This window comes from Thunnus thynnus, chromosome 4, assembly GCF_963924715.1.
Source record: "Thunnus thynnus chromosome 4, fThuThy2.1, whole genome shotgun sequence".
Taxonomy (NCBI): domain Eukaryota; kingdom Metazoa; phylum Chordata; class Actinopteri; order Scombriformes; family Scombridae; genus Thunnus; species Thunnus thynnus.
This window is the reverse complement of record NC_089520.1, coordinates 32,875,726-32,900,227: the sequence shown is the minus strand read 5'-3', so window position 1 is coordinate 32,900,227 and position 24,502 is coordinate 32,875,726. Positions and strand designations below refer to the sequence as shown.

At 39.7% G+C, this 24,502-nt stretch overlaps 1 protein-coding gene across 1 annotated transcript in view; it reads right to left on the bottom strand.

Annotated features, from left to right (window-relative positions):
• Positions 1–2,946: 2,946 nt before the first annotated feature.
• Positions 2,947–24,502, bottom strand: part of epha8 (eph receptor A8) — a 118,094-nt gene continuing 96,538 nt past the window's right edge. Inside the window, exons 10-20 of the mRNA XM_067588384.1 lie at positions 23,598–23,760; positions 20,945–21,077; positions 17,013–17,080; positions 16,567–16,692; positions 15,781–15,966; positions 13,542–13,603; positions 10,801–11,010; positions 6,830–6,979; positions 6,552–6,742; positions 5,420–5,578; positions 2,947–4,174 (exon numbers count right to left, since the gene is read on the bottom strand). Of these exons, the coding sequence (XP_067444485.1) occupies positions 4,060–4,174; positions 5,420–5,578; positions 6,552–6,742; positions 6,830–6,979; positions 10,801–11,010; positions 13,542–13,603; positions 15,781–15,966; positions 16,567–16,692; positions 17,013–17,080; positions 20,945–21,077; positions 23,598–23,760 (1,563 nt within the window). The 3' untranslated portion in view covers positions 2,947–4,059. The remainder of the gene's footprint in view (positions 4,175–5,419; positions 5,579–6,551; positions 6,743–6,829; positions 6,980–10,800; positions 11,011–13,541; positions 13,604–15,780; positions 15,967–16,566; positions 16,693–17,012; positions 17,081–20,944; positions 21,078–23,597; positions 23,761–24,502) is intronic.

Sequence of the window (24,502 nt, the reverse complement as noted above, 5' to 3'; positions counted from 1 at the left end):
TCTCCTGATGTATTAAGGCTGTATTCAGGACAAATCAGGCAGTGCAGCAAAAACACCAGTCCTCCCATTCATTTTAAAGGAGGTAGTGCATTTAGGCTGCAGGGGTTTCGACCACTGTGGCGCCGGACTGGTCTGCGGTGAGAAAGTTGATCAAGAGTCAACTTTTGGAGACACACATCCCAATGTCACGCTGCGGTGGCCAATCACAGCCGGCGATCAGACTGATCAGAGCTGTAAAACCCTGCCATGAGGGAGTACAAAGACGTTGCTAGGAGGAGGGAGGACATTTCTCTTCATTTGATAACGTTAAAAGTAAAGTTAGACTTTTCTTCCCGACTCATTTTAAGACGAGAGAGAGAGAGAGAGAGCAGCTGTGGTTGAGTGAGGAAGAGAGTGAATGAATAGAGGGAGTGGTGGTAGTGAGAAAGCTGGTAAATCAGATCAATAAAACGTTATTTGCTGATTGTTTCACAGTGGTTATGTTCTAGAGCACAAACACACCCACACCCCCCACACACCTCCACTCAACCCTGCAGCGGTGCAGCGCACTGCCTGATTTATTCTGAATACAGACTAATACTGCATAAACAGGCCGAGGACAGAATCATCTGTCAGGCAGCAAAAACATACTGGTGTCACAGAATGTCACGGTGAGGAGCTCAAACAGACTGAAACATGATAACTCATTCTGACTGCTTCAGGAGCCTGACAGGAGAGAGTGTGAGTATGTGACCACAAATGTGGGATTTACGTTCTGCTTTAATGGAAGTATTTCATGTTTCACCTTTATATGAGGAAAAAGGCTTCAAAGATGAGCACTCTCTGTGAGTATCTTGGGGAAACTTTCCCAGCAGGTTTAGCCTCAAGGTGTTTCGGATCTTCAAAAAAGGCTAAGAAAAAATAGAGGGTGGATCATCTTATATTCAGGCCTATAATAAATGTTGAGGGAACTGCACAATCGGATGATAATTCTCTGTTCTCTGTGGGTTTGTCACTCGAGTGGTACCTTTCACATTATGTGTAGTTATGTGATCCACTGTTAACATGGAATTTTCGATTAGTGCGACTTTAAATCAACATGAAACAACATTTGTATTTGCATTCAACGACTACATTTCCCATGAGGTTTAGAGTGTGAGTAAGAACTGAAAGCTAGTGGAACTGAAGTGTGGTGGGAATTCGGTGGGAATTTATAAACAGGCGTAAAATCACTGTTGCAGTCACACACAGACAAACGTTCCTTTATTGTGTATTTATGGACAGTTTGCACATTTATGATTTATCATTAGCAATAAGGATGATTCATCAACTGTAATAAAACCTCTCAGATTTGTATTATTTGGAAAACAAATGAGCATGAATAAATAATAAAATGTGAATAAATCCGGTTGTTGTTTTTTTTTTTCTCTTCCTTCCAGTGACTGAACTTGCTGTATACATTATAAATCAATTCATCTAGCAAAAACATATCCTAACTTTATAAAATATGGGTTTTTCAGTTCAAGTCCAGTGTCTTCAAAAGCATCCTAAAAGAAAAAAAGAAATCGTTTGAAACCTGTAGTGAAATGTCACTATAATACATATTCAAGAAATATCATGAGGTTCTTCTCTAATAAAAACTGACATCAACCATCGAGAGGAAAACCTACCAAGGTGAACAAGAAAAGACATTCTCTTGATGGCACGGAGAGGGATAAATTAGGGCTGATCATGTCGTTTTGAGAGCATTTAGATATAAACATTCTACTTACATGTTCGTCTTCACCTTTTCATCAACACTGAGGCAAACAGTGTAATCACATTTAATCAGAAGTAACACTTTATTTTACAGTCTGCGTAGCTTATGTGTACTATGTTCCCAGCATTCACAATAAAAATGTGTTCGGATATGTCCTCAGAATTATTGCACTGAATTGTATTAGCGCTGATGTTGATCCCAAAAGTGAGATCCACTGAATTAAATAACTTCTGTACCATTTTGTTCATAAATGTCAAGAGAATAAGAGGGCTTTCAGATGCAACACACCCCTCCCAGCAAAATATTATTCAGAAGATATTGAAACTTTTGGGTATGTTGGACGATCAACCCTAATATATGTCTAATTTTGGTTGAAAGCTAAAAAGATGCACAACACATTAATATTGGATTAGTATTTAGGAATTTTAAGGATTAATATTTAAGGGATTATTTAAGGAAATATAAAAATGTTGTTGAAAATTGCCCAGGTTTGGCGTATAGGCTAAATCAGGCTCCACTCAAGGATATTTTTGTTTTTTGGGCTTAATGATGACGTCATCGGACAGACTAGGATTTGTCTGTCTGCTAAAACCAGTTCAACACTGGGTGCTTGGCAGGCCACTGGAAGCCATGTTGGAGACCTTGACAATCATTGTAGACGGGTGTCCTAAACGTTTCAACAGAATTCAGCAGACATATACATTTTGTGCTGCCTTTTTCTACTGATATTTTTTTCACAAACACATTTGAGTCATTTTATATTTAGATATTATCAGCAACAGTTAGCTAACAAATCAGTATCTCACTCTAGTTGTACACCAGATAATGTACAAGCTAGAGTTACTGTAGCATCTAGTGGTCAATGGAAATTAAAACCAGCTGCTTTGCTTAAATGAGCCTGCTGCCAGCTACCTATTGTAGCTTACAAACAGCACTAAAAAAGCAAATGCTAAGGTTAACTGATGTTAATTTTGGCCATTAATACATTTCCAATATTTGGGATTTTCCAAATGCATTTCAAAAATCATTTTAAGCCAAATGATAATGTATGTCTATATATGTAATCAAGGAAAAGCATGTAGCCTGACACGCCTTGAGAAATATATATAGTAATATATTAAATAATATATTTGAAATAGATTCTTAGGTAGTTTAAAATATATATCATTTTAAACTGCTTAAAATAGTTTAAAATAATATATTTTAGATTTGCAACAGTTGCAATAAATTTCAAATATACTTTCTATATATTTAAAATATCAGTGCATTTGGAAAACATTTGAAATAGAGGCAAATGTATGAAGTGACCGATATATAATTTCATATATATATAGTTTTCTAATTTGCTGTCACAGTGAAGACTACTTTGTAAAGGAATCTTGATGAGACACTTTGGCTTCTAATACTAATATTTCCAAATATCTCTTTTTCTTCTTGGTTGTTACTGCATATGAATAATTATCTATGTTATATTTTTAAACAGTTAATTTTGTAACGGACCAACATTGCAGCTCACGTTATGGCTGCGAGGAGATTTGTGACACAACTTCAAAGCCTCTACAACACAGAGAGATTGTAGAATAAAGTGCACTGTAACTGAATCATACACGTCTTCCAAGTACAGTAGTTGTGCGCCGGGCAGCTTCAAACTGGGCAGAGGGCTCTAGGGCTCTCCTGGGGTCATTCATCAAGGTTGGACGGCGGAGAAATGTGCCTGTTGTTGGTATTAATAGCCTGGGGTGAAATAGGTCTTCTCCACTGTGGAGATGATCTGGCAACTCGGGTTAGCCCTATCTCACTTTTCTCCACTTTTTCTGACTCAAGCGTCATTCTGTGCCTCATCCTATTCCAGCTGTTGAGAGGCAGTGAGTGTCAGAACAGAACATTTGAACACACCCCCACCCCCACACTCTACATTACTCCATATACTCTTACTATTGTCCGGTTCAGTAAATCATATTACTCTGATAAATTCATGATTGATAAATTATCTTCTCTTTGTAGACAATAAAATTAAAATAATTTGTGGTAATTAAGGCAGTCTTTCCATTTATAAACAAGACATTTAAACTCAGAAAATGTAATCGGAAAGGAAAAAAAAATGAAAGGTTGGACTTGTCCCATAGAAGTCATGTTTACTTGCTCCATAGTTAAAACCTTTCACGTTTTGTTCTTCAGTCTCTCAAGGAAAAAGTCTTGTAAAGTTCCCGCATATCTTCTTCTCCCATTTATCTGATCATCTTGTTTCCCGTGGAGTTCCTCTAGACCTTATAGAAACCTGGGTTTCTAGATTTCAGCAGACAGAAACCTCAGCGTTGGAGTTATACATGCACTGATGGCACACTCTTGTTCAGGACCTGTGCTCTCATCAGCTGGACACTGGTCATGATCTTCTTCTGGTGGCCCATCAGCGTCACTCCGAGCCTCTGGATATCCCTGCATGACACAAAAAATGTACACAGAGCGTTCCATGACAGTCATAATGCTGATGACTTACATTGTAGGGAAAATAAAGAGGCTTTTTTTAGGCATGAATAATGTTCACATTTAAAAAGTTTTGTTGGAACATACAGTAAATTCATCTGCTATTTGAATGAATTGTATTCGACACAGGCCTGTATTCATAATTTATTCATTGTGTTAATTAATAAGATATCTACCTGTTGTCTATCTGCTACCCTTTTACCTTGCTTTTGATGCTGTCCGCTGTTAATTGATACTCAAAACTTCCTTTATCTGTTGTCTTGACAAATTCTGGACATTGTTTCCTCAGCATTAAATCCATCAGTCAACTTTCTACTTTCTACTTTGCCATTCTTTCAATCAGTGTTGAATGACACACAGCAGCTATCCTGCACAGATATTCCTTCATTCCAAGACAGAAAGGGTGTAATCCCTCCCTTCCCTGATAGGCCTTTTAATGTGAAATACATAACTGCAGTAAGTGTTGAGCTTCACTGACAGAAGCTTAACACCGATCAAAAAAACAGCAAAGCAGAAACGGTTGGAATTAATAAGTGAATGTGAACAGTAATTCTGTTAAAAAAGAGAAACTCAGAGTAACAGATTGGTGAGTATGACATGATGTTGTTACCATGTGAGCATGTTTGTGATCAGCACAAATTATTGTGCTGATTATTATTTACCATTATTTGAAACTATGTCATTATTTGGATACATTGTTTAACATAGTATGAACTATCTAAAGCTTCAGCCAAGAATTATCTGTAACTGAAATCCCTCCACACAACTCACAATGTGTTGGAAATATATTTAACTTTTACACTGTGCTTCTCGAAGGCCGGATGGAAAAGAAACTCCTGGCACAGATATAAAGGTACTATAGGAGGGTTTATTATGTTTATGACTGAGCTCAATGGAGGAAATGCAGTAGACAGAACTGTGGAGGTGTTAATTAATAGAGCAAATGAGTGGTGCTGAAATGACTGGCCAAACTGATTTTAGCTTGATTGGCTGAGATTTATTGGGAGCTTTTTTACAGTATGCAGAAACTAAATTTCAAAGTGTCAATCAAACAGTCAGACAGTACAGACTGAAGTTATTTTTCAGCCTGCAGGGTCTTTAAGCTACAAATATCACACAGAGTTGGTGGAGCCCAGCAGCTAACAGCTCAGCATCACCTCTGAGTTGTTATAACTCTCCATCATGGTCAGTACATACCCTTGGTTCATGCCTATGACGTGACCCAGAGTGTGGTACCCCCCTGCTGCAAAGCGGTCCTTGTAGCGGCCCATCTTTATGGTGTCCAGCCACTCGTCTACTGAGTTACAGCTACTGAAGTCGGGAATAGCTCTGTCCATCAGCGGAGGACTGTTTAAACTGCGACCGAGTGAGAGAGACAGATGGCCATAGATAGACATAGAGAGAGAGAGAGAGAGAGAGAGAGAGAGAGAGAGAGGAAGATGAATGGCAAGACAAAAAGATTAGTTGGAGGGAGTACGAAAACGAGAAGAGTCAAAAAGTGAGCGAGAAGGAGAAGGGTTGGGGGGGGGAAGGAGTCGAGGGAGGTGGGGGGCTTTGAAATGTGCAAGTAACCGAGGCAGAAAATCAATAGAAGTTAAAATGATAGAGAAGAGGTGGCGGCTGTGGTTGCAGGATGACTGCTTTGGGTAGATTAATACAGGGAGAAATCCTTTACACTCCTCCTCTGCCTCTTCCTCTACCTGCCGTTTCCCTCACTACACACACACACACACACACACACACACACACACACACACACACACAGATGCACAGACGTGCAGTGCCGCGCACCACTGACTTCGGAAGACCTGGGATCTGAACTAAGCAATTTACACAGGTCCAGCTTCAGCTGGGTGTCCTCTCAAACCTGGTCCCAGATTCACCGCGGATCAATGTCAATATCATAGCGAGGCTTTTACTTAATGCACAGCGCGTCTGTCAGAGATGAGCTTATTGGAAAGCGAACACGACCGCTCGCTTCATCTGCCAAAGAACTTTGAGTGAAACTTTAGGCTGCAACTTTATCCCACTGCGCTCATGTTTGATAGCAGCAGGATGAGACTGGATTTACTCTGCCTCCCACACCAGGACAGTTACTTAGTAGCCTAGCAGTCTGTCACCATATATTGTCCTGGAGATCATCTTCTCAACCCCACGCTGGTGTGTCTTGCATTGATTTGCTGCTTAATCCGCTAATCACATGAACCAATATTTGATTAAATGTTGGCGAACAGTCTAGCCAAATTAAATCAAAGAACTCCTCAGTATGTGACATAATGCACCCATGTTGCTTTGCTGCAGAAATGGATCTATTCAGCCGCCCACCCACCTGCAGAGCGTGTCAATAGACTTCAGGTTATCTGGGTTGCGGATTAGCTTGTCAAGAACGGTGACTATCTGGCAAAAGCGTGGCCTCTCGTTGCGATCCTTCTGCCAGCAGTCCAGCATGAGTGTGTGTAGAGCAGCAGGGCAGCCCATAGGAGCAGGAAGCCTGTAGCCTTCTTCCACAGACTTGATCACCTGCACATGGACAGTAAAAAATGGATAAGACTTCAGAGTCTGCTATGGAAATACATCGGTTAGCTATGGTCAACAGACAGCACTCACATCTCTGTTGGTGAGGTTCCAGTATGGTCGCTCTCCATAGGACATCACCTCCCACATGACCACACCGTAGCTCCATACATCACTGGAGGAGGAGAACTTCCTGTAGGCGATGGCCTCCGGGGCTGTCCAGCGGATTGGGATTTTCCCGCCCTATATGGAAAAAAGAGAAGGACAATCAGGATGTAACAACTTTCTGAGACAGAGTTAGAAAAAATGTTATGGTTAGACAATTAAACATATGATCAGAGTCTGGCGAGATTCTTTGTTACCAAAACCAACAATGAATCTACTAACAAGAGTAGTTTGTGTATCAAAGCCTGATATATCTTATTCCTCTGTAGAGCTTCCACATACATCGTCCTGCAGCTGTAAATACTCACTAGGGTACCAAATGTGAATCAATACGCTTCAGAAAATAGTCCCAGACAAATGCATTATTTCCTCCTGTTTGAGTAACGTTTGCTAAGAACCACAGTGACAAGCTGTTGTAGGAAATTACTGAGGCTTTTTAAAAAATGAAACTACATATTGGTGACCCTTTTTCTTCAGTAGAAACAAATATTCTTGGAAGTAAGTGCTACAGACAGGGTTGGGAAAATAAGTATTTAAAGCCTTTACTTAAAGTGAATCAATATTTTTACTTTAGCAATAGATCAAATGACTCTTTGTAATGGGAGGAGTCACTCCTATGAACCCACAGAGAATTATTACCCAACGCTGAAGCTCCCCTCAGCTCTAGCTGCTTTTTAGTATCTTTCAGCTCATTATTTCAGTTTTACAACCAACTGAAGTGAAGTGGTAATACCACAGTGTAAAAATAACCCACTACAAGTAAAAACATCATAGGTATTATCAGCATAACCAATAAAATAAAAAAGGAAAAGTATTCATTTTGCAGATTGGCCTTTTTCATACTGTTATATTGTTATGTATGTGTTTATTTTTTGTATATAGAATCTTATTCATATCAGTATCAAATAACTATACCAGTAAAATAAACGTAATGGAGTGACAAGTATACCATTATATAATATAAGTATACAAGTACTATTCAAATGAGTACTAAAGTGCAGTACCTGAACAAATGTACTTCCACCGTTGAGTAAATGTGCATGTTAGCAGAAACTTCAATGACACACTAGAGACTAAAGTGAGTCATTGTGGATATGTGATCAGGAAAAGATGTTAGCAAGTATGTGAACTACTTACATTATTCTTGATATAAAACTGACAGTTCATTAGGTTGAAAAATGGATACATCACTTCTTACACAAACAAAGCACTCCCTGTAGGTTATTTTAAAACATTTGAAGGTTACTCTCAAAATGCAGCCCATTATAGATACTTGATGTAGAGGTCTTCACGGGTCTAGATCGGCTGTGAGAGACTGACAGCCTAATCAGGGCCCATGGCAGTCTCTCCTTTACTGCCATGGGCCCAGGGTCTGAGTCAATATGTCTAATATTTAAAAGGTTGAGTATCTGGTGAAAACAGGACTTTCAATTATATCTAAAAATTACTTTGAAGCATATAAACAAGTTATTTTTTGAATTAGTTTCTATGATTTAATTTGTTTGTAGGATATTATGATTATAGGATATATTATCTGTTATATAGCCTAAAGCTGCTCTTTCCCTCTGCAGCTGCTTATTACTTGATGATGCATCAAACAGCTGCAGATGTTAGTGTTCTTTCTCTAACAGAGTCTGTTCAAGTCTACTGCATTTTAGATCAGGCCAACATTTTGGACCCCTAAAGAGCTTGAAGCTTGATGTCCTGCTAAAAAATTAAAAGTGGCAACTTGCAACTGGAATTCTCTAACCCTAACTCATGATCTTAATACTTTCAGGTTCTTCAAAGTGACTTTGCTGCCAGCTTCCACACAATAAGCAGCTTTAGGGTTCGTGTGCATATAGTGTTTTTTTCTGAGCGCCAGCATCTTTTTTTCAGTTGTTCCCAAAGAGGAGAGAGTGTATGCAGCAGCATGCAGCTGTCTAGAGAAAAAGCTGTGCACCCAGTGTCTTTTTTCAAAGGGCTCTGACTTTTTTGTGCCGTTGCTCTGAGCACCTCTAGTTGAAAATCACTGAACTTTTCAGAAAGGCGCTGGTGTCATCACTGACACTCCTTTTCAGGCAACCAATCATATATTAGATGGGACGGGTCTCGTCACCCTGGTAACCAAGAAAATGGAGGAGAAGCTTGTTCTGGCTGTGTCTATCCTGAGCTTTATGATAGGACCTATGTCAGACAGAAACTATCAAGCATCAGAGCAAAGGGGCAATATTAGTCTATCATACAATGGCAATTAGAGAGGTGATATGTTGTCATAGAAATTGTCAAGATATTGTTGTCATAGAAACAAAACCCACTTGCAGAGTTTTTTTCTCTCACCACACAAGCACTACATCCCAGCGCTCCCCAACGCTCTGCCAACGCTTTCTGTCAGAGAAAAACACTATATGGACACACGCACTTATTCACTTTTCAACAGTTCTCAGACAGTAATGTGAATTGTATTAATCATCAGCCATTATCAACCATTAATTCGAGATGTGCCATAATGATACTGTAGTGTACTGTAAAATCACAATCTGCAATCCCTTCAGAATGTCTCTGAGTAATGCTGCACAAAATCACCTTGCTTGCTGTTACAGATTGTAACAGAGAAATGTGTTAAACTCTGATTTCCATCTGTGTGCTGTGAGCTGATAGTATCAGACTCTGTGAGGAGCTGCCTTTTTTTTAGTCAAGACTTAATACAGTTGTTCCCATTAGGCTGCACGTTCAATATTGGACTGCTGCCTCCTGGAGCACTTTACTTTGCTCTCGCTTTCACGTGACTTTGTATTGCTTTTGTACAATTGTGTTTGTCTCTAACTTTTATGTTGGTCTTGATGCAGTTTTCCTGGCCAGATCTCAGTGAGAATCCCTTTTTAAATGAAGGCTGTATCAGAGAAATAAATACATTTTACTTATCTTATCAATTTAAATCACTTAATATAAAACCTGTCCCCCAAACTGTGATGCCTTATATTTGCTCTAATAAAATAATAAGATGATTCTGGTGACATTATAGCTAGAAAAAGCTGATCACACCATTTCTAGTTTGTCTTTTCAGTCTGAAGCTTAAAATTCAAAACATTTACATTTTGGGAAATACACTTCTTGGCATTCTTGTTGAGAGTTAGATGAGATGATCGATACTACTCTCATGTATGTGCATTAAGTATGGAGCTAGAGCCAGGAGGTGATTAGCCTAGCTTAGCATAAAGACTGGAAGCAGGGGGAAACAACTAACCTAGCTCTGTCCAATTCAACAATTCTCTAACTAGCACGATTCGTGCACAAACCGAAATGTAGAAACAACAATTTGTGGTTTTAGTGGGAGCTATATAGTGTAAGTATGTCTTGACAAACAAAAGACTCACTTTCCGCCCACACTTCTACGCAATGTCTAAACTGGTATGACAAGACTCCAGGAATCCACCGTTCATCAAGAAATTGTTCCAGTATGTATGGTACCAGTCAAAAGTTTGGACACACTTTCTCATTCAAGTGAATGGGAAGACTCGCAATTCTGTTTGTTTATGCATTAAACAAAAGATACTACATGTTAATTATTGAACTTTAGTTGTGCTAGTTGGCAGATTTTTGAACTTTGTACAGAGTCAGGCTAGCTGTTTCCCCTTGCTTCTACGCTTTGTGCTAAGCTAAGCTAATCATCGCATAGATCTCGCACCATACTTAATGCAGATATAAGAGTGGTATCAATATTTTCATGTCACTCTTGAGTAAACAAAATAAATAAGTCTATTTCCCAATATGTCAAACTTTTATGATAAAATTTTCAAATTTCAGATTACTGAAGTCCCATCACATGTAATGACCTGACTCTGACCATGTCTTTAAAAAAACGTGTCTGAATGTGTGGGTGTGGCTGAATTAATGCTTGCCTCAATGTGAAAACTCACACTGGTGGTGTATGCGGCGTCAGGGTCGTCCTCCAGCACTCGGGATAGGCCGAAGTCAGACACCTTACACACCAGGTTGCTGTTGACCAGGATGTTGCGGGCAGCCAGGTCTCTGTGGATGTAGCCTAGGTCAGACAGGTAGGTCATACCAGCTGCAATGCCACGCAGCAACCCAACCAGTTGGATAACGGTAAACTGGCCGTCGTGTCTCTACGGGATGTCGGAAAAGGGAAAGGAAAGAAATATCAGGAAGGAGGAGGTAAGTAGAGACGGTTTTAATGGCAGATCAAAAAGATGTGATGTATAGCAGCAGAAAAGATGAAGAGAATGATAATAGAAGAGATTTTAATCAAGATAGAGAAGAGAGTGAAGATAAGAGAATAATACATGCGAGGGATTTGCTTTTAAGTAATAATCCACATTAAATTCACATAAGCAGATACCTTAGCAGTTTGACATTGCCAATGTAATACAATGTTAATTCAACCTTTAACTTGTTAAAGAAAACTTTTGCTGCTCTAAACCACCAGAGCCTGATAGCTTTCTCCTGGCAACAATCCTTCCATACACAGGAAGTGATGTGTGCAGTATCTCTAAATGTACAGTAAGTTTAATGTCACTCTCAAGTGAAAACCAATACTTTTTGTTTTGAGAAAACTGAATTATCATGAAACTCTTTTAAAACTACTGTTTTTTTGTTTTTTTTTAATGGAATGTAAGGGACTGTTTGTTATTTTTTATAGCACTGGGAAGGGATTTATGTTTTTTATTTTGGCTTAGGGGAGGGACGTACAACTTAAAATGGTTGCATTTTGTATTTATTTTGAATAAATTCTTTCTTTTCTTTAAATTTTTTCTTTTCAAAATACTTGTTTTTTGGTGACGGGACTCAGAAAACGTTTCTGAGGAAATAAACCATTCAAACCTTCCTATTCAGTTTGTGTTGGGATGTGAAGGGTTAAATGAAAGAAGCACCTTTTGTCAGCCTATTCGAATTTTGTGCCTCCACAGTTGCTAGGGAGAAAATGCTGCTTTCAGCTCTGTGATTGGTAGTCCAGCTATAATTTTACTGAGGGCCGAGTAATTCAAATGACAGCAAAATCATCCCTCTGAATGAGCAGGCTTTGTTGTCGATACTTTATGACAAGTTCAGGCTGCTGTGTGCTGTGAATGGGCCTGCACATACACACGCTGGTACACCTGTAGGCAGATTCTGCACACCATTGGACAGTTATTGTAGCCTGCAGATACGCCAGATCTGCCGCCAAATTTCAGGGTGAGAGCAAGAGAGACTGATAAAACAGAGAACTGATGAATGTCAGTCATACCGCTGTGATTATTTGACAGCTAGGAAAGCTACCATGGCTTTTGCCCTGTAGGCTGACATTGTTTGTTTTGTCAGCTTACACTCCATTTAAACAGTTTCCCTGGCCTTTGCCGTTACATGTTGCGGTGCACAGGCATACTGAAATGGAGCGGACCCAATCACAATCTAGCAGGAAAAAAATAGATAATCAAGCCGGGAGTAACCATGGCTAGTGAGGATTATTCATGCCTTTTTCAAGACTAATTTAAGGAAAAATTGGAGTTAATCGGCAAAGGAATAACAGTTACCTACGCCAGAGCTAATTTAGTGCAGAAAACCAAGGCTTTCTTCAACCCAAGGATTTTGTTTTCAAGTAACTTTCGTTAATGTGATCATCAAAGGCTAAATTTGAAAATCTAATAGCGGCCTCCATGCCAGCTGATATTATTCTGGCTATTGCTGCCACTAGTGTGTATGTTACTTTATTTGGAAAAACGGTCATTAATATGCACATGTTGGTAATGTTGACTGTGTGCGCGCTGTGATGTGTGTATGTGTGTGTAGGCTTAATAAATGTTGGTTTTGTGTGGTGGGAGGGCTGGCTGTCATGCACTCATATTCTGCTGAAGTGCACACATCTTGTGTGATGATGTGATTATTTGTGAGGAGGATTTGCATTTTGCCTAAGAAATTATCTGGTTTGTTTTGGTGATAACTCCCTCTGTGCTGTTTGCTCGTTACATTGGCTGGACTAGTTTTTAGTGTCTTATTTTTGTTTCAGAGCTGGAGTTGACATAGGTAACTTATGCAGCACTATAGGAGAGGATGCAGTAAGTTGGGCTGGTAGTTTGTTTTTTTCTTATGAGGGAAGGGGGGTCAGGAGGCTTAAGAGGTTTAAGAGTCATGGATCGCTATTAAATGTAATGGTTGGAAAAAGTCAGCTTGCTTTTTATGTTCTCCAATACTACCTACCTTTGGTGTGAATATAATAAAACATGGTTATTTATGGTAGAGGGAGGGTGATGTATTTTCCCCCAGTCACTCAGGGAGGCTCCAGGAAAAATATTTGTAGCTCCAGGGAGGGTCAAGATAAAAAAAAAATCTAAGTCACACCCCAGCCACCCCCCTCCCTCTGATAAATAACAAACAGTCAACAAGCCTAAATCAAGTTTTTTCATTTTCACTGGACATTGATGATGAGCAGCGACAGCCACTATGTTTGAACAGGCAAAGAGAAGATATCCACCTACTCATTAACAGAGAATCAGATAAAAAGACTACAGATACAGTATGTCCACTCAGTACATGAGTGCAAATGATCTTTGAGAGGTGCAGTAAAAATGACGCATTAGCAACAAAGTCTGAGAAGACTGAGAACCATTAGGATTCTCAAATACTTCTAAGAACCTTCAAGACAAAAGGCGTCAATACCAACCCTGAGGAAGGAGTCCAGAGAGCCGTTCTCCATGTACTCTGTGATGATCATCACTGGTTTGCCTGGAAAGACAAACAGAAACATACAGGAGTGTTCCTACACTGCACTGAATATCTACAGTGTACAAACAACCTATTTACAAGCAAATTTAACACTGATTTACTGTCTGTGTTACATATGGTGTATAAAAGGATGACATACTATACAAAATTACTGTATGAAGAAAAGAGTGTTGTCGAAACTAAACTAAATACTACTACTTTTGATGCTTTGTGGCATCAGAAAGAATTAAAAAGAAGTCAAAACAGTGCTCTTTTGTGTGCAAAACTTAATACAACAATTTTTTTAACAGTTACCCTGAGATTAACTTTTTAGCTTTTGCAGATAAAGTGACTTTATTTTATTGTTGCATGTATTTTTCCCCTTGACCTCACTTAAGGGTCACTTCACTAATACCACAAAAACAGTTTCACTTTTTTTTTTCACCCCTCATGGAATCGCATCATGCAGATACAGTGTTTGTTTCATTAGACACTTTATGTCTCAGCACCACACTGCATGCTAATTCAGGTTTTGAGTATGTAGTGAGTTCACACTATCAAAGTGATAAAATTAAGTGTGCTCCAAAAGTATGCATGCAATTAAAAAAAGAGCTTAAATTAAGTGCGCCTTTGGTGTTCATTATTGTCCCACAATGCAATGCACAGAGGAAATAGTGGTTGTGTCTAACACCAGCAAAACATGAAAATACATTGTGAACAGTGGTGAGACGGCTCCAGAAAGATGATGAAAAACAAACATGATGCTTCTTGTAGCTGTATCAAAAGTATACTATTGTACATACTGTATACAGTTAGTATTTAGTATAAAACTTGGACACAGCATGAGAATACTGCCACAACCACAATACAAAGCAAGTGAATGGAATCTGGTCTGTGGCACAGAAAACTAAAAAAGGTCAACAGAAACAGAGTCTCAGGATAATCCATGGAGCTCACTGTGAACCGGTTCTATTAAAAGTGTGGCAGTTATACTTTGAAGAAAATCATTCTTTTGAGTTTTTCTAATCACTAACAAGGGTTGGATGTGGAAAAAAAACATATTGTGTGTTTTTGTGATTTGGGTGAACTGATCCTTTAAAGCTAGAGTGTGGGATTTTTGTCTCCCTCTTCTGGACAGTGAGAGTAAAGGGGGGCGCTCGGCTGTGATTGCCTGACACAGGCATGCAGCATGCTCTCATGCACGCCCCGAACGACAGGCACAAAGAGATAGCCGGTAAAAACGGATATGTTTTGACGGTCCACCGGCCCAAAAACGTCTTTTTTGACAGCCCACTGGGATTTGTCCCAGTATTTCCAATGGTCAGTACACCACTGGCCGTAACCTACTGTTGCGGCTGTAAAACAGTTGATAAATTGTTTTGAGCATCACACAACCCCCACGAAATCGTGTCAATAGAACAGAACATTTGGAAAATGTAGAAGAGCAGCACAATTAACAGTCAAATGGCCAACACGGGAATGTCGCCCCCGACATGAGATTCAGAATTCCATATACTGTGAAATATAGAGATTAATCTAATGGTGATAGGCTTCATCAGCATTGTGTGACCTCATTTGGCAAGGGCTTGGATGTAACAGACTTTCATTTATATTTAAAAGTTCCACACTGCAGGTTTAAAGAAACAAGGTTTGAAAGAGCCTAAAGCAAGTCAGCACTTACACTCATTTACACTCAGGTATTACCTGGCAGATGGGATGTATTTTAGGAGGTAAAATGTGATTATTATCATCCCAGTAAAGATTCAGTAACTCTTTTACCTCCAAAAATGTCACACGTTCTAATAGTCCTATGTGAGTTGAACTCCTTGGAAAATACTAGGCCATTTATACCCCATCCTTTCCTGTCTTTTCATTTCTTCAGCCCAGGTCCACCTCAGAATCACAATGGGCTTATTTAAACAGAATGTGAATGTGGAGCCAGAATTGTAAGTGAAAGGAAGAGGTCTCAAGAGCTCAAGAGCTATGGGGCAAAATCTGTGACAACTTTGCACAAGTCGTCTCTAACCTACATTACATTACACATAGACAAAGCTTATGATATGTGGGTAGCCTAAAAAGGTATTTTTATTGATAATTAATTCATGCTGATTAATATTCCAGATGTCTGTCTAACTACTCTACAGTCAATAATCCTGAAACTGGCTTCAGACTGATAGACAGTTTAATCGTCAGCGTACTCTGGGTTACCACTCCCTCCAGTCGGATAACATTGGGATGGTCGAACTGGGCCATGATGGATGCCTCAGCCAGGAAGTCCCTCTTCTGCTTCTCTGTGTATCCTGCCTTCAGGGTCTTCAGCGCCACTGGGATGTCCCGTTTCCCCGGGAGCCTCATGCGTCCATAACACACCTCCCCAAACTCCCCTAAACACACACACACACACAAAATGATCCCAACTCAGCACCAAATACATTCAACCAGGAATATTCAGCATGCATTGTGTTCAGCTGCACCCCCACCCCCTCTTAAGCCATGGTTGTAAATGAGAATGTGTCTTAAGTTAATTTCCCGAGTGAGATAAGAGAAACAAATCCACTTATAGGCTGTCTGTCTACATATATGTGCAAAACCTGAAGTAAGCCAATCATCCATCATCCGCTTTCTCATTAATTCTTATCTTTGGCGCAGAGAAACTTTAAGTGTGATTGCCGTTATTTGTCTTCCTCAGTTTTGTACTCTTTATCCCTCGTTATGGGTGCAGCAGTCATATCTAGCAAAGTGTATTGTAGAGCTGACACACTGTTAGTATTCCCTGCTTGTCTGAGGAGCTTTGACTGACAGCCCCACGCAACGCTCTGATTCCGCTCTGCCATCCTCCTCTCTGCTGCACACCACAGCCTTTACACCGGCCAATGATTTTAAGTTACCTCAGCCAATGATTTTCACTGTGTGTGTGTGTGTGTGTGTGTGTGTATGTGTGTCTCTGTATGTGTGTGTAAGCGCACACAAGTTGATGGTTTTACCTGAGCCAATGATTTTCTCTATTTTGATCCTGGAAGCTTCAATTTCTCGGGCAAACTCATGGACCGCCTGGCAGGGGTCCTCGTATGTGTGCGGGTCGATATAGAACCTCGCATCGGGGAATGACACTAAGATACACAACATTAGCATTTGGTCACATATCAGAGAATGAGAGCAACATCACATCTGAGCCCCTGTCACTGGTGTGTGGAGGGAAAAACTTGATGAAAAGGAAATAAATGATTCGGAGAAAGGAGCAGATGGAGAGAGGGAAGGAATAAACAGCATGCAGGGAATAAGGCCGCTGTGCTTCTGTAATCGCTCAGAGCGTGGTGAAAATTGTTTGCTCTAAGGATGAACTTTATTACATCGGGATGAAAATGCGACCTCTTCAAGGAACACAATCTAATCTTTTATTGGTAATAATTGAAGAACGGGCCAGACATACCGTGACCGTTCTGGTAATGCATCTTCTCCTCATCAGAGTCCTGGAAGGCCTTGCTGTAGCCACAGTGTCTATACAAAACACACACATGCACACACAAAGGACAAACACACACACACACACACAAACACATAAACATACAGCGAGATGAATACAGGACAATAGTGAAACATTTGTACTATCAAACTCCCCTGCAGATAAAACCACAGCTCATAATTAATAAATCAATAATTGTTCATGATGAATTATTAACTTTTTACGGAGCTATTCATCATTTGGTGATGCTTAGTTATTTATGGGGGAACAATGGCGGCCTTAAGCATCTGGGAGCCCGTTTCAAGAGCTAATGTGCCCCCACCCCCCCTCAAAAAAAAAAACAAAAATGAGAGAATAACTTTAACTTTCGGTCGTTCATTGAGTTTACGAGTTGCACATGAAGGCACCACTCAGTTATCTTCTGATTTTCATAAAGCGGTTTTGTTTTGGTTGTTGTTTCTCCGATGCTCCCTGGGGACCATGGAGCCAGTGTGACCACGCCTTTGCGTGTCCGGCCTGTGATTGGCTCGCTGCTGATCATCTGCTCTCTGCAGATCTTAGTCAGACAGAGAAGCTCAGCAGGGATTCAGCTCAATCCTCACCGGCTCTCAATGCTCCGCCACCTGGCAGGCGACTGGCCTCCTCCCCGTTGACAGGCCCGCGGCTCCCACTCACTCACCAGCTCGTTAGTCGGTTCCTCCGATTAATATTTATTTTTTAACGTTTTCAGCGATGTGAAAGCGGAGTAACTCGCTGACTGTGGAGCATGACCGCAGCGCAACCACTGGCACTCTGCTGGACAGCGACCTGGACCTGAAGCAGCATAATGAATGCTGAGTTGCTAACTCGTTCTAACTGCAATTAAAGCTAGCTGGTAGCTTTGCAGCGGTGTCCAGCGTGTCATCTTTGAAGATGAAGTAACCACAGCTCATCACAATATGTTTGGAGTGTTTTTTTGTTTTTTTAAAGTGGGTGAATTATTCAATTCTTGCATATTAGGATTGCCTTTGGGAGGGCGGGGCCTGTTCAATTGAAACGGGTGAAATATAGTTAAGGCCGCCAGTGATGGGGAATAACATGTCAACCTGTTCCTCTTGTTATTCAGGTTTTCCAGTACCAACAAGGTGGAAGATGAAAGAGGTCAGTCATCGCAAATGAACTTAAAGTGTCAGTACAGCCAAATTACAAAAAATATAATATATACTGTATAATATTTATTCGTACAGGTTTTTAGACGCAGTATCATTCTGAGATTTCTGCTGCCACCCCAATGCAATGGAGGTGAATGGAAATTAGTTTGTGGAATGGGATTTTTATATCACTAGAGGGAAATGAAAAACATGTATTATATAAATATATATTGTAATTTGGATGAACAGACCCTTTAAATTACTTTGGTTAAGTTATGAGGTTTGCTAATAATTTAAATAGATAAAGTAATACACATATGTTTCTATTAGTATGCTTCCATGTTTTGCTAGTAATGTTGACTGACATCAGTCCTCATATAAAGAAGGCATTAACACATCTCTGGAGGGTGTTTAGGAGAGAAAAGGCAAAGGGATTTAAATCCTTCTTCACATATGCAGATTCAAAAGTAGCAGGCTGTCTTTTGCACTTTATGAGTGAAGCTTTATTTAGCATAAAGCACTCAGTTTATATACTCAGCACAGTTTGTGTAGTTATTTTCTAATGTTGCCCCCGCACTGACACATGACAAACTAGTTCATCTGCTGCTGTTCTAGCTTGTGCACAGAATACTGTAGGTCCTGGCTCTGTAGTATGTTGAAAATGTATAATATAAGTATGATGTGCAAGTTGTAAAGATTGATTGGCATTGCCATTCTGTATGTGCAAGAGACACATCTGGTCCTGCCATTGTCTGGTGTGGTTGCATCCTATTTCTGTGTTTATGTTAACATTAAATCCACTTTTTTGAGTAAGTAAATTATGCGTACAGCCACAAGTCCAGATCTGAACCATTGTTTTGGCAGTCAGTGAATGTGGAGACTCAGGGGAGACTGGACTACTGTCACTGTTTTCCATATCAACTAGTATAAAAAAAAAAAGACACTTTGGGTCGCACGAGTGAAGTAAAACACAAGCTGTTACTGGCCGATGTGAGAGTTAGTTAGCAGGGGGTGGGGGAATCTGGGTTTGGAAACACGTTTTGAATTTGTTCAAGGGGACGTGTCCAAGCTGAAACACAGTGCTCTTTAAATAGACGTGAGGCGGAGAAGAAATCAGCTTTGTGTTTCCTGAGTTTCCTGTAGGAATCAAAAATAGCACTATTGTACGCTGGCCGGTACAGTGCATCAGAGGACATCCTCACAAATTTGAATGTTTCTACATCACGCTGTGGGGTTCCTTCTCATTCTTTGAGTCTCAGCCATCATTGCAAGCGTGTATGTTGAGTTCAAGTCAGAATGACTATAAACAGTGTGATCAGAGGGTAAGGCTGCTTTAGACTGTTTGGATTTCATTCTGTACTACTTTTAAGCTAAAACTATATTTTACATTTGACTTCTACCTCTCTACTAATATTTGAGCAATTGAGATATTAATAATAGATACTAATTTGAGTCTTAAAGGCATAATTATTATTTCTTTCAATTTGGTTACTTTGAAAACCTGGCATGGCTGTTGTGTTGCTGACAGGAACTCTGTCCCTTCTACACAAATCATTCACTTGTCCAAGCTATGAGACGGAAGCACATGCTACTAATAGAGGAAAAGAAAAAGGTCTGCTTAAACCAAATACACCAGTTGTTGTGACAAATTGTTCCATTAAGTGATGAGATGAAGACATAAAAACCATCTATATGTCTCCATGTTAGGTCACTAGCATGATTTAGCTTGAATAACAGCGGGGCACTAGCATTAGCCAAATGAGGTGTATATTTTATTATCTGACATGTATATTCATATATATTAAGATGTAATTAAAAATATCAGGTGATCGACTATTAATTCAGCTGCAGTGGCTTGAGGTATTTTTCATTATCATTCAGGTTTATTTCTTGTGTAAGTACTGAAACTGTCCCAGGCCCGTTCAGTTATATGGAATTTAAGGTATTTTCTCATCAATTAGATATTAATTTGGCCTACAGCCAATTTCAACTTTTTCCTTAAAGAGAGAAACCTCTAGCAGGATAAAGACTTTCTCTTTTCATCTTCCATCTTATTAGCATTTCATATACTGGACTTGTAAGGACAACATGATTTCAACTAGATAACAACTATAAATCCTCCAACTTATTTTTTTTCCTCAAACAGAATGGAAAGGAAACATTTAATATGCATTGAAGTATGAGTTAATTAAGTACAGTGAAATTAATTATTCGTTGCAGTACTACAGAGATGTAAGTTGAAGACATCAAAAGGGGGAGGAGGGGCTGATGGGATAAGTGGGAACATTTGGCTTGCAAGCTACTGGACATGAATCATCATAATTAAATCCACTATGAGGTGGAAATCATAAGTTAGGAAATTAACTAAATAAGACAGTGAGAAGACAGGGAGAGTTGAGGAGATGTGAGAAGCTGAGGCATTAGCTTTCAAAACTCCTCTCTACTCATCAGCCTTACTTCTGGTAGAAAAGCATGCAGATTATTTGTGCAACCCTGTATTATGCACACATCAATTTGACAAAAGGGAACAAAGGTATTTTAGCTTCTCAAATAAAGGCTTAAATGAGATCCTTCCCCACTTCAGGACTACATTTTAAGACTATTCTAAGACAGCTTCACTCAGATTACAATTTTACTTTCATTTTAGTTGCAGCCAATACTACACGTGGCAAAAGCAGGGAGAAATACAATGCACATGGGATTTTGATCACAAGCAACATCACACAAAGAGAGGCAAGGTAGAGTAGTGTAAGAAAGTGTTCCACACACAGCAGCGATGGGTAGTGTGGTAAAGTGTAGCCTTGCCGTTTCCTGCAGATGATGATGGCCAGAAAGGTGACCAGTGTGGACACCAGGGCCATGCAGATCCAGATGATGGTCATGGTGTTGTAGCGCAGGGGAGCTGCAGAGATACACAAACACATTACATCAGCTGAAGAAAAGGTGTTTGCAGTTTCCATTTACACACGCGCTGACACACACTGGCAAACACAGGTGGCAGGGAGAGTGTTCTTGGTTAAACAAGATAAACAAGAATTGGAAGCTTCATTAAAGAGATTGGCATTTTCTAATTACCACCTGTTTGCATTTTGAAAGTTTGTCCGTCGCATTATGGGCAGGAAATATTCCTATAAAAGATTGTTTGCTGTCCCAGATGTATATGTGATTAAGCTTTTACCTTTGAGCACACTTTTATAAATACCGACATGGAAATGCAAGATGTACTGTCTGTCAAAAAAACATTTTAATGCTTTGTCATCATTTGTCTTATACCTGTCAAAATTGATACATTAAGTGCACATAAAGTAGTAACTACGGATAATGTAATGTTATATAAAATGTTATATAAACTGATGTATGGTAACCTTCCTATAATGTAATAAAAATGCTTTTCCCATATTATGTAATTATATCATGATTGTGGTGGCATTTTTTCATGTAAAATAAAATTCAAATGTAATAGATAAAATGATGATGCATTAAGTGATTTATGGAATAACAACATGAGTTCGTACACCTAAAACAGAGACCGAGTTTCACTTCCTGAAGCAAGGCGTCCATCTTGGTCAGGTATTGTAAGCAACACTAATAGCAATTGTTGGTAGGTGGGAGGCCAGTGAGGGATGGTGCTGGTTTTCGCACTAGAAACTCTAACTAGTTGGGGGAAGGGGTCTAGATGAGTTGGCACAGTGATGCAAAAAAGGTTTCAGTGAGGATGTACATACTTACCTGTAATTACATACAAGTTGTTACACGATGTACATTTTAATCAAATTATGACAATGTTGGTCTTTGGCTGGTGCTGCATGAAAATGTTAACTTTTGTAAATTGCAGACACTGCATGCAAGTGAACTTTGTAAATTCACTTTACATGATTTGTAAATCATGTAAAGTAGCCTGAGTCCAGACCTCTGAACTGCCCACATCTCAGATTTATTTTCAGCGATCTATACAGGTCTGGTGTTGTGCTCACTGATGGTTGTTCTTCTGGTTGAAGAATCAACTGAGCAACTACCACAACTTGTGTTAGCTGAAAATGTTGAGAAGGATACACCAGTCACTACTGACTGGTTAAGGCAAAATAACCTTCCCAGAAAATGGGAAGGTTATAACATTTTTAATGAAGTAAGAGTCTTCAACCACACTAACAGCTCTGTGGAGTTGTACCTAAGCACAGCAGTGCTTTGAGCTAAATGCTAACGTCAGCATGCTAACATTCTCATTTATAATGACAGTGCTAACATGCTGATATTTAGCTTTAGTTTTCCATGTTCACCATATTAGTTTATTGTGTTAGCATGCTAACATTTACGATTTAGCACAAAACATTAAGTACATGTTTAGTTTTGCAGAAACTAATAACACATATTAACATTTTGACCTGATGATAGTGCTAGATGAAAGATCAGGGGATAACCAAAGTTATTACAGTTCATTCTGTGGAGAACATGACTGTGTGTAACAAATTTCATTGCAATCAATGTTAAGATATTTCAGTCAGAATGGTGAACAGGCAGAACAACATTTCCATCCATAGAGCAGCTAGCACAGCAAAAAATAAATTCAGTCTGATTACCAGGTTACACCTTGAGGCAGCTTACTGTTCAATGTCACACAAGCCTGGATACAACTCAACACTGAGAAACTACAGCGCTGTTTGCAGAAGGATGGATACGATTGTGCTGGAAAAAGGCTACTCAGTCTCATAAATTTTAGGACTTATTGATTACTCAGCATGTAGGCTAGTGGGATGTGTGCAGTTCTCTTGTTTTCCAGAGACCGAAAATGAATCAGTATCAAGTGGAGGAACGTTGGGGTCCAGTGAACAGCAGAATGAAGGGAGACTATTAGTCAATGAAACAGCACTGGGACTCCAACCAAGCAGGAGGTTGAGCTTTGCAGACCTAGAGTCAGCTCTGCACGTTTTCTGCCAAATCCCCTATTAGGAAAGAAAAATATTCCAATAAAAGGGGTCTTTAGTATCACCTAACTTTCCGTGTTGTACTTGCCTCAGGTGGACAGAGTCATGAAGGCTCCTACCCTACCCCGGGACTGTGTACAGCAGTTTAAAGCTAGGATAGGCTGCAGTTTTGCTGACAGGGGTGACCCTCTAACAAAGCGCAGATCAATGGAACAGAGGGATGGACTGAGGCGGTTATCGGCCTTACTGACACCCAAGCCTCTTGAGCCCCAGACCATGCTGTGCAGTCTGGCCTGGCTTTGAGAAGCTTTCTGTGCCAAGTCTTTTAACAGAACAAACTGTCTTACTGGACTTTTTCCACTGCATTAAACAGCATACAACTGCTGAAGGGTTCCTCTGGCTGAGGGCAGGCAGATGGTTTTAAGCAACAATTCAGTGATACAGTACACCCTCTCTGTTTCTCTGTTTCTTATAGAACATCATACAATACACACACACACCTGCTTTCCCAGTCTGAATCTCCACATTCTGGCTAAAGCGTCCGCAACCTGCTGACGTTCTGGCTCGGACTTGGAAGATGTACTTGGTGCCCGGCTTCAGTCCCGAAACTCGGGCACTGGTATTTCTTGACTTCAGAGTGGAATAACTGTGCTCTTCATTATCCTGTGAGAGAAACGAACACATTTAAAGATTAGGTTTTGGGAAATTGACATGCTGGTCAGCTTATGAGCTCACTGTGTATCCCCATGAAAGCTTTGATGCTCCTTATTAACTCTTTACAGGACGTGGTTTACGATATATAGCATGTAATACTATAGATTCGTGCATTTCACAAGTCCAAACATGAGCACAACACCAGATGTGGCCAGTTTATTGTCGGTGACACTGCACTGCACAGTAATGTGTAGTTTTGTCAACTGTCAAATTTGTCAACTGTCAGAGATTTTGCCATTTATACTAAGCTACCCCTTTAATAGGCTATCTCTGGTCGTATCAATCCATTGTGGGTACATTAATGAGCAGGGCAGCTTTATATTTTATATTTTTGTGATTTTTGCATCAGTGGGATAAAGTAGCTTGATTCGTCGGGTGTTTTTCAGGATTATCCAAAATCAGACATTCCCATCTAGTTATTTCATTCAGAAACAATTTTTCACCACAGTTTCTTGTCTCATCATTTTCATCTCCTATGGTCAATTAGCTCAATTAAAAAGAACATGAAGTGTGTCTTCAAAACGGTATTGTATCAGTTTTTTGGTTCAAAAGAGTACTCAACTGATTTAGCACTACACTCCAATAACATTGTTGGCTTCACAATGGACAGTTTCTAAAAAAAGGCTCAACATCAGTGCAGCAGAGCCAGAGATACTGTCTCTTTTCTTCCATGCATTACTCTTTCTTGTTT